Source organism: Natator depressus, chromosome 6 (assembly GCF_965152275.1).
Source record: "Natator depressus isolate rNatDep1 chromosome 6, rNatDep2.hap1, whole genome shotgun sequence".
NCBI lineage: Eukaryota > Metazoa > Chordata > Testudines > Cheloniidae > Natator > Natator depressus.
Genome location: NC_134239.1, coordinates 9,301,307 through 9,316,439, shown reverse-complemented (window position 1 = coordinate 9,316,439; position 15,133 = coordinate 9,301,307). Strand labels below are relative to the sequence as shown.

At 56.5% G+C, this 15,133-nt stretch overlaps 2 protein-coding genes across 12 annotated transcripts in view; one reads left to right on the top strand and one right to left on the bottom strand.

Moving 5' to 3' along the window:
- LOC141988527 (uncharacterized) overlaps positions 1 to 10,096 on the bottom strand; it is a 93,370-nt gene extending 83,274 nt beyond the window's left edge. The window contains 5 exon segments of the mRNA XM_074954321.1: positions 6,968 to 7,991; positions 8,510 to 8,617; positions 9,182 to 9,308; positions 9,488 to 9,558; positions 9,932 to 10,096. Coding sequence (XP_074810422.1) covers positions 6,968 to 7,991; positions 8,510 to 8,617; positions 9,182 to 9,308; positions 9,488 to 9,558; positions 9,932 to 10,061 — 1,460 coding nt within the window. The 5' untranslated portion in view covers positions 10,062 to 10,096.
- Positions 10,097 to 11,218: 1,122 nt separating this feature from the next.
- LOC141988566 (uncharacterized) lies at positions 11,219 to 14,252 on the top strand. 11 transcript variants are annotated; one of them, XM_074954405.1, is made up of 3 exons: positions 11,219 to 11,270; positions 12,046 to 12,160; positions 12,657 to 14,252. In XM_074954405.1, exon 3 carries the CDS (start codon positions 12,704 to 12,706, stop codon positions 13,748 to 13,750), a length of 1,047 nt encoding a protein of 348 aa, XP_074810506.1. In that variant the 5' UTR covers positions 11,219 to 11,270; positions 12,046 to 12,160; positions 12,657 to 12,703; the 3' UTR covers positions 13,751 to 14,252. The 11 variants fall into 11 exon arrangements, with proteins under 11 accessions (XP_074810506.1, XP_074810511.1, XP_074810507.1 ...); XM_074954410.1 differs by having other exon boundaries at positions 11,237 to 11,252; positions 12,696 to 14,252; XM_074954406.1 differs by having other exon boundaries at positions 11,247 to 11,252.
- Positions 14,253 to 15,133: the final 881 nt, after the last annotated feature.

Below are 15,133 nucleotides of genomic sequence, written 5' to 3'. Positions count from 1 at the left end.
GGGGTGCAATCTCTGGGGTAGGGTCAGGGATGAGGGATTTGGGGTGTGGGAGGGGGCTCAGGGCTGGGTCAGAGAGGTTTGGGGTGCAGGCTGCCCCAGGGCTGTGGTCGGGAGAGAGGACTCCCCCCAGCCCTCTCTCGCCGCAGCAGCCCGGGGCCTGGAGAGAGGCATCTCTCCGCGGAAAATCCGGCAGGCCTGGGCCGGGCCTAGGGAGGGGCTCCTCTCCTCCAGCCGCAGCAAGTCCGGGGCAGGTCTGCGCTATGGCCGGCGCGGAGGGGCGCCTCTCCCTGCTGCAGCAGGTCCATGCTGGGGCCAGCGGGGAGAAGCCTCTCTCCCCGTCGCAGCCCTGAGCCCCTGCGCTGGGCTTAACAGTCGGCTGCACAGCCACACAGCTTAGAGGGAATTTAGATTGTGGTTCTTCCCCAGGTTTCCTGATCTAAATGGGTCACTAAGTCAGCAGGATCGTATGCTGACACTGGGGAAACCAGAAGTGCCCAGCCTCCCTATGCTATCTGCGTGGAGGGGTGGGGGAGATGTAGGTACAGTTTCCTCATACGTTAGTAACCTTCAAAGCAGCTCTGCAGTCAGTTTGGTCTCTGCTTTCATATTGTAACAGCCGCTTCCACACTACGTTTCTCCAGAATTTCTGCTGTTCTTTGTTAGGATTCCTATTAATTTCCCCATTCTGGCTACCTCACTGGCCCCCTTTTGCCAGCAGCTGGTCTCCTAATTCCTCTCTCAACCGTTCTATCTGCCTTTTATACTGTCCTGTCAGCTCGCAGATCTTTACAACACATGCAGATCACAAGTTGTTTACCACAGAGTTATGCTGCACCTCTTTCTGCCAGTTCGGTGGTTTTCTCTGGGGGCTTTTTCCCCGCTGAACTTTCGACCTGCAGAGCTTTCGACCTATTTTTTTTCCCCTTCCGCTGAACTTTTAACTTTTTGGCCTACTTTCAGCAATGAAGTATCATGTGACCTGCAACTTCTCATGGTGGAATGACCTCAGCATATTCAAAATGCAAGCTAGGGACACAAAACGGAGCCTGGAGAATCTCTCGGGGATCACACCATCTCTTACCCTGCAGCAATCCAGGCACTGGGATTCAAATCCTTCACACAGGCCTCTGAACTCCCTTCCTGTGACCCCTCTTAGCTCAGTTCACCCGCACAGAATCCCTACCCCCCCCAGACTTCTTATTTCCACACAGCCATGGTTTTCTGGATTCCATAGACCACAAAGGAAACACACACACACACACACACACACACACTCTCCATCATTTAGATCCAAATATTTATTTATTCTTAGATCTAACTACAGGAAGCTCACTACATAGATAGAAAAATATCACTAGTTAAAAAAAATGGATAAAGAATTAAAATCAGCCCTACAGAAAAATATCTGAATTAATCTAACACCTCTCCCTTAAAAGCTACATAGTGAGAAGGCCCCAATCCCTCCATGAGTAGATTTCCTTCATTAAGTCTCTCTCAACTCATAATAACATTGATTGAAATAAGTGGAACGAGATCTCTGTGTTATGACAGCTGATGAAGCTGCAGGAGAAGTATCTCTGGATTATAGCGTCCTGTGAAGTTGCAGGAAAAAGCTCTCTCTTTCCTGCTAAGATGAAATCATGCCAATCCCTCAACTTCCCCCCTCCCCATGTTTATAAAAATTCCCAAATTAAAATATGCACACTCTCCCTCAAAAAGAAAAAACACAACAAAAAAACGAGGCTCACAAAAAAATCACTTTAAAAGGGCATTTTAACAACAGTCACTTCTCTAAAACCATCTGGGTTTCCTTTGGTTTTAGAAGACACTTCCCCACGAGAATCAAAAGACCAAACAATTGACTTAAGAGAGGGTGTGTGGAAGACCTGGCTAAGGAGACAGCAGGGATTCTAGCTAGTTACTTTGATGATTCAGTGGCCACCACTGTCAAAAGCAGCGAGTGATTCAGTGTCTCAGTTTTTAGGGGACTCAAATTGGGGGAGACCCCCTTACAAGGAAAGTGATTCCCCAGAAAGCACTGAGTGATCACCCTCTGAAAAATCAGACTCAGACTGAGCACCCTCAAAATAATTAGCCAGTTTAGAAAAAATCTTAGCCATTTTCTCTCTCTCCTTCTTCCCCCTCTCTCACCCCTTTCTTCAATCACAGCTTTTCCATGCCACGTCTTGATGCTAGCTCGGGATTCTAAAAAGTCCTGGTGTAAATTCTCCATGCAGCCCTGCCGCAGACTTAGCCCCTGCCTAGAGTTGGGTGCCTGCTACTAGTTGCCGTGCACAACCTGTGCCGGGCAAGTGTCTGGTTGTTGAGGGCACTTGGCAAAGGGCCAGAGAGCCATTCTTTTGCGAAGAAGAGAACACAGAAATCTAGATTTCCATGGCCTCCTCTGCTGCAACCAATAGACCCCACTTCCCTCCAAGAGCCATGGATACAGCCCAGGCATTCTGACTCCCAGCCTCCCCCGTTCTAATCCACGCTACATTTTCCCTCTATCAGAGGTGGGAAGAAAACCCAGAAGTCCTGACTTGTATCCCTTCTTTAATCTACACAGCTCCAAGACCAGACGAATCACCTTTTCTGCCTTTACTTATGCATAGATAGTTCCCCTGGGCTGCTGGGTTTTTTATAAAGAATTCTGTCTTGCAGACATAACTCCACCAAACTCCAGTGACAGCTTTGCCTGTAGAAATACAACAGGGCTGGGGGAAGCCCTGAGATTTATTCTTTAAACTTAGAACCACTAGGAATGTGTGATCTTATTTTATTTCCCTGTGAAGCATCAGGTGAGGATGCTCGAGAGTTTAACAGAATGTTAGGATATAGATATTCAGGCCTGTCTGTAAAGGCCTATACGCTAAGAATTTAGGTGTATTCTTATCACTTGGCTAGTTCTAGAGGTATAAAAGAAAGAATCAAAATCACTGTCTGCCAGCGTAAGGGCCTTCTCTTACTGTGACAGTCTGAGGCCCTGTTCTTAGGCTAAGGCCTTTGGCTAAGCAACAGAGGCAGCCATAAGCTGGGAAGCGACCGGTCACCTCCTCACATTCCAAACTAGTCACATTGAAAGAAGGTGCTATTGGGCTGTTAGGAATACAATCCTGTCCTGATAGTGCCCATCACCTCCAGAGAAAGGGAAGTGCCTAGAAAATGTAAAAGGAAACTTAGGTTGATAGCATCCTGTCTGGCAAGAACTCACTTCTCAATAGGTGGGATGTGAAATCCTCATTTCTGTGTTTGTTCTATCAGTGTAGTCCCCATTTCCCCATTGTTTGTCTGTATAATCTCTGTCTGGTTCTGGGATTGTTTCTGTCTGCTGTATAATTAATTTTGCTGGGTGTAAACTAATTAAGGTGGTGGGATATAATTGGTTACATAATCATGTTACAATATGTTAGGATTGGTTAGTTAAATTTCAGGAAAGTGATTGGTTAAGGTATAGCTAAGCAGAACTCAAGTTTTACTATATAGTCTGCAGTCAATCAGGAAGTGAGTGGGTGGGTGTGTGGTGGGATGGGATGGGAACAGGGAATGGGGGTGGGGAAATTGGAATCATGTTTGGCTAAGGGCAGGAGTGGGAACAGGGACACAGGTAAGGCTCTGTGCTGTCAGAGCTGGGAAGGGGAACACTAAGGAAGGAAACTGGAATCATGCTTGCTGGAAGTTCACCCCAATAAACATCGAATTGTTTGCACCTTTGGCCTTCGGGTATTGTTGCTCTCTGTTCATGCGAGAAGGACCAGGGAAGTAAGTGGGTGAAGGAATAAGCCCCCTAACACAGAACTCCCAAGGCAAAGGGTTGGTGAATTTTTAACAAAGAAGATTTTTCTCCAGAGTGCCTGTTATGCTGTGATGTACATGGGAAAGTTGGTAATATTTTTATGATCCAGATGCGTGTCTCAGTTTCCCTGTGCACTTTTTGTATGGCTTCACACTGAGTAGAACAGGGAATGAGGGCTGGCAGAATGGCAGGTAGACTGTCTGAGATGGTACCAAGGTGTCTTTAGGAGCAGAAAAGAATCAACACATCTGAATGAAAGATCCGGAAGACATAATGGGACTGCCAATGAACAAGAACGCCTAGCTGCTGGGCCTGTAAAGAGCAGGCAACTTCCTCTGACACTCTGCAGTGAGGAAAGAGCTCAGCATCACTGCTAATACGCAATGGGCTGCATCGCTCCCTGAGACAAGAATGTCTCCGCAGAAGTCTGATCTCAGCTGGACTCGCTGTAGGAGCTCCTGGTGGCAAACAGGGGTGCTGGAGCCTGAAGGCCCAATCCTGGAGTCACGAAGGCTGTATGGCCTACCCTGGTGGAACAGTGTGGCCCCCTGAGGTCTGCCACACTGAAAGGGAGACTGTTTAAAGGCCGGGATGTAGCATAGACCTGGTAAACCCATGTCTGATGGGGTGTTCACCCCACACCACCTCTGAAGGGCTTAACGTGGCTAGTTGGACCAATTAACCACCAAGGCTGCACCTGGACAGGGAACCAGGGAGCAAAGAGGACTAATTAAAGGATGAAGCTCACCTGGACAGGAATAGGAAGGGCTTGTAGAAAGCCAGGTAGCTGAGGGCAGAAAGGGGCTGCAGGGACGAGGTCTGTAGTCACTCTGGGGCTTGGGAGAGCAGGGAGCTTGGCCCAGAGGGAAAGGCAAACCCGGAGGAGGATGGAAAAGAAGCTGGACAGAGACAACGTAGGAAGCAGACCAGAGAAACAGAAGTCAGGTGGGGGACAGTGCAGGTCTTAGCCACTGGATGTAGGGTCCCTGGGCTGGAACCCAGAGAAGAGGCCAGGTCTAGGTTCCCCTACCACCCACTGGGGAAATGGCCCCATTGATGGGCAGTGAACTGGAAGACTGCCTGGGACGACTGGTACAGAGAGACTTGGATACACAAACCCCCACCCCCCAGAAGGGGAAAACTACAGTGACCTGGCCAAAGGGCGAAGCCACGAAGAGGGAGCCATTGAGTCCCGAGAGAGAGACGGAGTGAGCACGTCAGGAAGGGGCGTCAGACTGGCAGAGCTAACCCCAGCTGTGGCCACAAGAAGGCGCTCCAGTGGTAAGCAGAGCACTCCATGATGCCTTGATACAGGCATTTGAGTTACATAAATATTAACACAGGCAAAGAATCTGACAGGCTCACTTTGTTGACACTTATCTAACTCAGTTATCCCAGGAGCATATTGGAGAAAAATCCTCATTGTTAAAAATTTATATCAAAACTTTCAATGGTGACAGGCAGTGCCCAGCTGTTAATGGTTAAGGGGGCCCAATTCTGAGACAATGCTGAGCACTTCCACCTGAAAATTAGGCCTCCAAAATATCTCACACAATGGAGGTCCTCTGAGATTGCTACTGAAAACTCTTAACTTATGTTTTAAAGCCATTCTCCACATTCAGTCAGGTTTAACTGATCAGACCCAGTTCTCCAGTCTTCCCAAGAGACTTCCAAGTTATACAACTCCCAAATGTCTAATGTACAAGCCCCAAGCAGGTTGATTCCCTCTGCCCCTTCCCCAGGCTTTGCTTTGTGCATCATAAAGTAGCAAAATTGAGGGGCACAATCCCCAGTTTTATTTCCCTTTCCAGGATGCCTTTAAATTTCTTCTCCTGGTTGGTTGAGAGAAATGAGAGATCAATTGTGGATCTTAACTACTGCAAACCAGACTAAGAAAAGACCGAGAGATCTATGCTCTGCAGCCAACTCAGAGCATGAACAAAGCAGGTCAACTGAGAGCCACTTCTGCTTAGAGAATTACTCATCAAATAAAGAAAAGGAGTACTTGTGGCACCTTAGAGACTAACCAATTTATTTGAGCATAAGCTTTCGTGAGCTACAGCTCACTTCATCGGATGCATACTGTGGAAAGTGTAGAAGATCTTTTTATACAAACAAAGCATGAAAAAATACCTCCCCCCACCCCACTCTCCTGTTGGTAATAGCTTATCTAAAGTGACCACTCTCCTTACAATGTGTATGATTGGAAATGGCCCACCTTGGTTATCATACACATTGTAAGGAGAATAGATAAGCTATTACCAGCAGGAGAGTGGGGTGGGAGGAGGTATTGTTTCACGGTCTCTGTGTATATAATGTCTTCTGCAGTTTCCACAGTATGCATCCGATGAAGTGAGCTGTAAATCACGAAAGCTTATGCTCAAATAAATTGGTTAGTCTCTAAGGTGCCACAAGTACTCCTTTTCTTTTTGCGAATACAGACTAACACGGCTGTTACTCTGAAACCTGTCATCAAATAAAGAATAATATGGGTATCATTATTCCCATTGTACAAAGAGAGGCCCAGAGAGGTCAAGTGACAGAGCTGGGGCTGGAACCCAGGAGTCCTGATTCTCCCAGCCCCCTCTGATATCACCCCTAGACCCCATTCCCCTCTCTAAGGACCAAACCCAGGAGTCCTGACCCCCAGCCCTAATCACTATACCTCACTATGTTTGCTTATTTTGTCTCTACAGATCTACACATCAAAGCTGACCAAGTTACCTTCGCTCTTCCTGCCATTTTGGGATCTTCACAGAGGCCATCAGCACCTTGATCCACTGGAGGGGGGAAAAGGGGGCTTCTAGTGCACTGGCATGCATTGCGGGTAGGAGCCAAGGCTTCCGAGATGGATTGGTATGTCTTGCTGAGCAGTGGGGGTGAGAAGAGAGGAAGCCAATTTACTCTCTATAAAGGTGCCCTTGTCCCCCCCAGCGCCCCTGGAAGGCACATTAATGTCCCCCTCTGTAGTGGCCCCTGTTCCCCAGGACATGTCAATTTCACTCTCTAGAGGGCAACCAGTGCCCCCCTCTCCATCTGCTGGGTGTCTACTTGGTGTGCGTCCTCAGGTGCTTCATGAGGGCGGAGCTGTCTCCAAAGCCCTTCCCGCAGTCGGTGCATTTGTAGGGCCGCTCTCCAGTATGGGTGCGCCGGTGGTTGGTGAGCCTGGACCTATTGATGAAACCCTTCCCGCACTCGGGGCACTTGTAGGGCCGCTCCCCGGTGTGGATGCGCTGGTGGTTCATCAGGGATGAGTTGCAGCGAAAGCGCTTCCCGCACTCGGTGCACTCGTAAGGCCGGTCTCTGCGGTGGATCTGCCGGTGCCGCATGAGCGACGAGCTCTGGCTGAAGGTCTTGCCGCACTCGGGGCAGCTGTAGGGTCTCTCTCCGGTGTGGATGCGCCGGTGCTTGATGAGATTGGCGCTTTGGCTGAAGCTTTTCCCGCAGTGGCCACAGCTGTAGGGTTTCTCTCCGGTGTGGATGCGCCGGTGCTGGCTCAAGTTGGAACTGCTGCTGAAGCTCTCGCCGCACTCGGCACAGGTGTAGGGCTTTTCGCCCGTGTGCGTGCGGACGTGCTTGGCGAAGGATCCCAGGCTGAAGCTCTTCCCGCACTCGCTGCAGAAGCAAGGCTGCTCTGCAGCATGGGTGTGGTAATGCTTCACCAGGGTGTAGTTGCATTTGAAGCTCTTCCCGCACTTGGTGCACTGGTAGGGCCGCTCGCCTGTGTGGATGCGCTGGTGCTGGAAGAGGTGGGAACTTCGGATGAAGCTCTTCCCACACTGACCGCACTTGTAGGGGCGCTCCCCGGTGTGGATGCGCTGGTGATCGATGAGGTTATATCTGAGGACAAAGCACTTCCCGCACTCGGTGCACTTGTAGGGCTTCTGGCCCGTGTGGATGCGCTGGTGCTGGACCAGGTGGGAGCTCTGGCTGAAGCTCTTCCCGCAGTCCGAGCAGCTGTAGGGACGTGCCTCAGCCTGGGCTTGGTTGTGCTCTGTCACCACCCTGATGTCCATCTCATCCGGAGATATCGCCTCCGTCTCCTGCTGCCGTCCAACCCCGCTGGCCTCTCCCTGCTCAGCGCTTCGGGACATCCCACAAGGCTCCCTTCCTGCAGGCCCTTCCTGCTCGGGATTATCCTCCTCCATCCCAGCACCTACTGGGAGAGAAGGAGAATCCAGGCAGGGCTTGTTCCCTGTGCCAGGGAGAGACAGGGCACAAAAGGGGGCAGAAAATCTGAAAAGCAGGAAACGAATCCCCTGCAAACCCTTCCCCAGAGGAGAGCGGAGGGGCTGGTTCTGCCCCAATGGTCTTGCTGAGCCCCCAGAGAATAGCTGGGGGAGGGCAGGGTTCTTCCCAGGGGTCAGGCAGGGTGGGCGAGAGCCGGGAGTGACATGTGTCAGGAGCACAGGGACCTGCTGGAGATGACATTGAGCGAGACCTGTGGAGGGCTCCAGGCGGCTTTGCTGGGATCCCTTCTCTCCTGTAAATTGCCAAACTAACCTAAATTATTTGATGCCAATTTTGCCACTTCAAGGCTCCCCCAGCTTGTGGACCACTGACACTAGCCCTATGGGTTTGGGGTGCGACGTCAGGCTTGCTGACCAGAACAGTTCCTTCTGACCTTCCCCATCTATGGCTCTAGCGTGGCACCCTGGGGTGCTGGCTGTTAGTTCGTGGCGGGTCTCTGGGCCAGCGTCACTCCTTTCTCACCTGTGCAAATGACCATCAGGTTCTCCCTTTCCTGGGAGCCCTGGAGATCAGGGACTCTCGGCTCTTCCCTTCGCTCCATCCTGGGGATCACGGCCGGGACAGGGAATCCTGCTCAGGGGAAGGAAACAGGCGAGATGACGCTTCGTGAAGTCTCCCTGGAGGTCTCGGTGCAGAGAACACGCTCTCGTTTTAACCCCGGCCCCGTTCTCTGCTGGGGGGCGTGGGGGAGGATATGTTCACAGGGACCCTTGGGGCAGGGTGATGCCTGGGGGAAATGGGCTGTGCCTCCCCGTAAGGGAGTCAGGGATCTCAACACACAGTAAGAGGCCCGAATGGCTCAGGGAGTCGCTGGGCCGTTCCTAGCCCGGCAGAGAGAGCAGAGCCCCTGCTGGGCACGGAGCTGCTTTGGGAGGGGGACACAGGGATTCAGTGCCTGTGTGAACTGGAGCAAGGACATGCAGCCACCTGTGCCCTGGAGAGCCCTGGGGGAGGGGATCAAACTACCCCATGTGAATCCCCTTCCGATGTGGGGGTGACAGTCTCTCCTGTGGGGTTGGGGGCAGGGGCCAATCCCCCAGAAATCTACAGGGCCAGGGAAGAGCCCTGAGCCGAAGCTGTCCAGGGCTCCCCGCTACATCAGCTCCTGATCCCCGAGGGGCAACGGCGCCTCACCCAGTGAGATGAGAGTCTGGTAGTTCTCCTGCATGACGTCCCTGTAGAGCTGCCTCTGCCCTTCGTCCAGGAGGCCCCACTCCTCCCGGGAGAAATACACGGCCACCTCCTCGAACCCCACCGGCGCCTGGAACCAGAAGGGACCCCGCTCAGCACCTGCTGCTCCAGCCACGGCCCCAGCGCTGGATCGGAGGGCGGGCAGTGAGGGGCACAGCTGGGAGAGCCCAAAGGGGGAGTCTGTGGAGCAGGATCCAGGGGAAGGTGCAGTCCTCACTGTCCGATAGCACATCCCGCTGCGCATCTCACCTGGTAGCCAGCCGCAGCGACCACCAGCTCCTGTGCCAGGCCGCTCCCCTCCTCGCCCAGGGCAGGCCGATCTGTGGGGAGGACAGGGAGGTCAGAGCATAGCCCCACGGGGACGCGTGCATGGCCCCCTATGGAGCAAATCGCTCTGCTGGAGACCCGTGGCTGGCACAACATCCAGAGGGCCCTGCTGGGGTCATGCTCGTCCTGGGGCACATGGGCGGCTGCTGGGATCGCCAGCCCCCTTGGCACAGCTCCCAGCCCCACGGAGCCATCTCTCTGCTGCTCCCCCATGATCTGGGGCACGTGAACCCTGCGGGCAGCCCCTGGGGCACGAGACACAAACACTCGCCGAGTCTGTTCCAGCCGCACACACGGAGCCCAGCTCTGCGGCTCCAGCGACTCCCGATTTCAGCCCTGCCGGACCCGGTTCGCGCCCCGCCGTACCCATGTCCTGCCGCCCGCGGGGCTCCGGCAGCGGCTGGTCCGGGGAGCCCCGGGGGAGCCGCCGGCCTCCGCCCCCCGGCTGGGAACCGGGGCAGGGACCGGGCTCCAGCTGGGAGCGCGGGGGATCCATCGGGCCTGAGATCCTGTCCCGTCCGCAGGCGTCACGTCCCCACGTGTGTCACCCGGAGCCAATCCGCTTATGTCAGAGACAGGGACTGAATGAAGGGGCTGGTACACGTGCATCTGCCACGGCGCCCCCCAGTCCCGACCCGCAGCCCCTGCTAGCCCAGCCGCCCCCAGCGCCCCCGATCCCGCCCCTGCTAGCCCAGCCGCCCCCCAGCCCCCCCCGATCCCGCCCCTGCTAGCCCAGCCCCCCCCCAGCGCCCCCCGATCCCGCCCCTGCTAGCCCAGCCCCCCCCAGCGCCCCCCGATCCCGCCCCTGCTAGCCCAGCCCCCCCCCAGCGCCCCCCGATCCCGCCCCTGCTAGCCCAGCCGCCCCCAGCGCCCCCGATCCCGCCCCTGCTAGCCCGGCCGCCCCCAGCGCCCCCGATCCCGCCCCTGCTAGCCCGGCCGCCCCCAGCGCCCCCGATCCCGCCCCTGCTAGCCCGGCCGCCCCCCAGCGCCCCCCGATCCCGCCCCTGCTAGCCCAGCCGCCCCCAGCGCCCCCCGATCCCGCCCCTGCTAGCCCAGCCGCCCCCAGCGCCCCCCGATCCCGCCCCTGCTAGCCCAGCCGCCCCCCAGCGCCCCCCGATCCCGCCCCTGCTAGCCCAGCCGCCCCCAGCGCCCCCCGATCCCGCCCCTGCTAGCCCAGCCGCCCCCCAGCGCCCCCCGATCCCGCCCCTGCTAGCCCAGCCGCCCCCAGCGCCCCCCGATCCCGCCCCTGCTAGCCCAGCCGCCCCCAGCGCCCCCCGATCCCGCCCCTGCTAGCCCAGCCGCCCCCCAGCGCCCCCCGATCCCGCCCCTGCTAGCCCAGCCGCCCCCAGCGCCCCCCGATCCCGCCCCTGCTAGCCCAGCCCTGGGCTCCCCCCGCCCCCACAGCCCTGCCAGCGCCCCCCAGTCCCGACCCGCAGCCCCTGCTAGCCGCCCCCCAGTGCCCCCCAATCCCACCCCTGCTAGCCCAGCTGTGGGCTCCCTCCCACCCCGCCAGTGCCCCTCAATCCCGACCCCCACCCCTGCTAGCCCAGCCCTGGGCTCTCCCCGCCCCCACAGCCCTGCCAGCGCCCCCCTGTGCCCCACACCCCCGACCCGCAGCCCCTGCTATCTCCTCCCCTGTCTGCACCCACCTGGCACCTGTGCCTGCAGCACTCCCGGGGCTATCCAGGTGAAGGGCGAATAACAGGTTTGGGAAGCCTCTCATTGAACAGGCTTCACCTGAAAGGGGCATTTCAAGCTAACCTGAAGAGCAGCCTGGGAGCCAGCACTGCACTGGCTAACGCTCGGACTCCTGGGTTCTGATCGCAGTTCTGGGAGCTGAGTGGGCAGAGCAGGGGGCTGGGCGCCAGGGCTCCTGGGCTGTAGCCCGCCCTGTGGGAGAAGAGTGGGGTCGAGTGCATTGCCGCGGGGGCGGGGCTGGGCGTCAGGACTCCTGGGTTCCATGGCCGGATCTCCTCCGGCAAGGAACTGGACTGTTCTCTGAGTCATTGCGGAAACAGGGATGGAAGGAACTGAAGAAAAATAATTTCCTGCTGACTGGAGATTTCAGTGTTAATATAATAGAGAAATTCAAGCCCAGCTTCCCAGAGCGGAGCCGGGGCTGGCTTAGGTAGGGCTGTAATAGCGCAGGGACCTTCCTGTCCCAGCCCCCGGACACCTGGGTCCCTCCCAGGCCGGCTTCCCCCGTCCCCCTGCCTGCCCAGGGGTGAGTCCCTGCTGAGGGCCGAGGGGATGGCCCGGCCGGGGGGTGAGTGGGGACGCAGGGGAGGGAGAGAAAGGGCAGCAGGGGGCAGGAAATCGCTGCCTGGAGGAAGGGGCTGCAGGGAGGAGGGGATCGGGGCTCCCCGAACTGCAGCTGAGCCCAGCAGAGTCCCCCCAACGCAGCCAGCGCCTGGGGAAGTTTTGAAGGGTTTAATGGTAATTTATCAAAGCAGGACTCCCCCCTCTTTCCTCCCCTGCAGGCAGGATTCCTGGTCCCTGACCCCGGGATCTCCGGGACGGAGCGCCGGGGCGAGCCGTGTGCCCGGGATCTCCAGGGCGCCGAGGAAAGGGAGACCCTGGCCGTCACTTGCACAGGTGACAAAGGAGTGACGAGGGCTTGGGGAGTCTCTATGAACTAACAGTCAGCACCCTGGGGTGCCATGCTAGAGCCATAGATGGGGAAGCCCAGAAGGGGCCGTTCTGGTCGGCTACTCTGACCTCCTGCCAAACCCAGGCCAGAGAACCGCACCCCAAACCCGTAGGGCTGGTGTCAGTGATCCACAAAGCTGGGGGAGCCTGGAAGTGGCAAAACTGGCATCGAATAACTTGGGTTAGTTTGGCAATTTACGGGAGTGAAGGGATCCCGGCAAAGCCGCCTGGAGCCCTCCACAGTTCTGTCTGGTCTCGCTCAGTGTCATCTCCAGCAGGTCCCTGTCCCCTGCCCTCCCCCAGCCATTCTCTGGGGGCTCAGCCAGGCCATTGGGGCAGAACCAGCCCCTCCGCTCTCCTCTGGGGAAGGATTTGCGGGGGATTCATTTCCTGCTTTTCAGATTTTCTGCCCCCTTTTGTGCCCTGTCTCTCCCTGGCACAGGGAACAAGCCCTGCCTGGATTCTCCTTCTCTCCCAGTAGGTGCTGGGATGGAGGAGGATAATCCCGAGCAGGAAGGGCCTGCAGGAAGGGAGCCTTGTGGGATGTCCTGGAGTGCTGAGCAGGGAGAGGCCAGCGGGGTTGGACGGCAGCAGGAGGCGGAGGCGATATCTCCGGATGAGATGGACATCAGGGTGATGACAGAGCACAACCAAGCCCAGGCTGAGGCACGTCCCTACAGCTGCTCGGACTGCGGGAAGAGCTTCAGCCAGAGCTCCCACCTGGTCCAGCACCAGCGCATCCACACGGGCCAGAAGCCCTACAAGTGCACCGAGTGCGGGAAGTGCTTTGTCCTCAGCTACAACCTCATCGATCACCAGCGCATCCACACCGGGGAGCGCCCCTACAAGTGCGGCCAGTGCGGGAAGAGCTTCATCCGGAGTTCCCACCTCTTCCAGCACCAGCGCATCCACACGGGCGAGCGGCCCTATCAGTGCACCAAGTGCGGGAAGAGCTTCAACCGCAACTACACCCTGGTGAAGCATTACCACACCCACATCGGGGAGCAGCCCTTCATCTGCAGCGAGTGCGGGAAGAGCTTCAGCCTGGGATCCTTCGCCCAGCACGTCCGCACGCACACGGGCGAAAAGCCCTACACCTGTGCCGAGTGCGGTGAGAGCTTCAGCAGCAGTTCCAACTTGAGCCAGCACCGGCGCATCCACACCGGAGAGAAACCCTACAGCTGTGGCCACTGCGGGAAAAGCTTCAGCCAGAGCTCCAACCTCATCAAGCACCGGCGCATCCACACCGGAGAGAGACCCTACAGCTGCCCCGAGTGCGGCAAGACCTTCAACCAGAGCTCGTCGCTCATGCAGCACCAGCGGATCCACCGGGGCGAGCGGCCCTACGAGTGCACCGAGTGTGGGAAGCGCTTCATCGACAGCTCCAAACTCAACAAGCACCGGCGCACCCACACAGGTGAGCGGCCCTACAAATGCACCGACTGCGGGAAGGGCTTCAGAGACAGCTCCGCCCTCATGAAGCACCAGCGGACCCACACCAAGCAGACGCAACCCAGCTGCAGGGGGGGACTTTAGGGGAGGGGAAATTGACGTGATTGCAGGGGGACCCTCTGACAGTATATCATATGCTGGAAACTGAGGCATGCATGCATATCAATCATAGAAGTATTTACCAACATTCTCATGTTCATCACAGACACTTTGGAGAAGGCTTCCTTGTTCAAAGTTTGCCAGCGTGTCACCTTGCTGGCGTTGTCCCCAACTCTAAAGCGTGCCCTGCCACACCCAGTCTTTTCAAGGAGGTCTATTTCTTTGACAGAGGTTAGCACACAGAACAGGAAACAGCCTTAACTCAATCTTGGCCCTGGGCTTCAGGGCCACCCCACCCCGGGGGTCTCAGGCACCCCTGCTCCTGGCAGTTTCCCAGTTTCAGCCACCTCTACATAAGAATACCCATACTAGGTCAGACCAATGGTCCATCTAGCCCAACGTAGATGCCAACTTCTCATGGCACCGGTGGGTGCTCGCACTCCCCCCCCATTCCAACCCCTTCCCCCAAAGTCCCTGCCCCAACTCCGCCCCCTCCCTGCCCCATTGGACCCCTCCCCAAATCCCCACCCCGGCCCCACCTCCTCCCCTGAGCGCGCTGCATTCCCCCTCCTCCCCCATCCCTCCCAGCGCTTGCCGCACAAAACAGCTGTTTCACGGCAGCAAGCGTGGGAGGGAGGGGGAAAAAGCGGGCACGCAGCGTGCTCGTGGAGGAGGCGGAGCAGAGGCGCAGGTGAGCTGGGGCGGGGGGGGGGCAGGGTTGGTTGTTGTTTTTGCATTTGTCTGTTTCCAATAAACTCTGATGCTTAAGGCACACCTGAGAGGAAAGGACTGTGTGTTATCATTTTAAACCATGCTCTTTCCACTGAAGTAGCTAAAAACCATAGTTTACACATCTCTCAGCTCTCCAGCCTCTGGCCTTAACCTTACTGAGTCTGTGGCATTTTTGTACAAGAGGCCATGAAAAGTGGGATGGGGCTCAATGGGGATGATCTGGGGGTAGAGGAGGGATTTTTAGCTCATCTCTTAACTTCTTTTGACAATAGAAGCGTCCAGACTTGGAGCTTTCTTTGCAGCTGTCGTGACCAGGGAGCTGGGAATTTCCACTGTTCCTGAACCAAGATCCCAGCAACCTCAGATCCCAGCACCACCCTTTGTATATCCCCCACTCAGCCCCTGCTGAGCTGACTCCTTTCATCTCCCCTTGTAAACTGGTCCCTACAGCCTCTGATCATGTCTGTTGCTTTGCCCTAGGCTCCCTGCAATCTGTCTATATCTCTCCAGGATTGAGGGACCCAGAGATGAATCAAAAGGAGCCTCCCTGGGTTTATACAGACAGGGACTGTCCCCTCTGTTCTCAGGTCCAGGAATGGGACGTGCAGCCTTTCCCCTCTAGGAGCTTCGAGCAGC

Bases quoted from the DNA above. Each gene is read 5' to 3' on its own strand.
- LOC141988566 (XM_074954405.1), top strand. From the start codon at position 12,704: ATGGAGGAGGATAATCCCGAGCAGGAAGGGCCTGCAGGAAGGGAGCCT.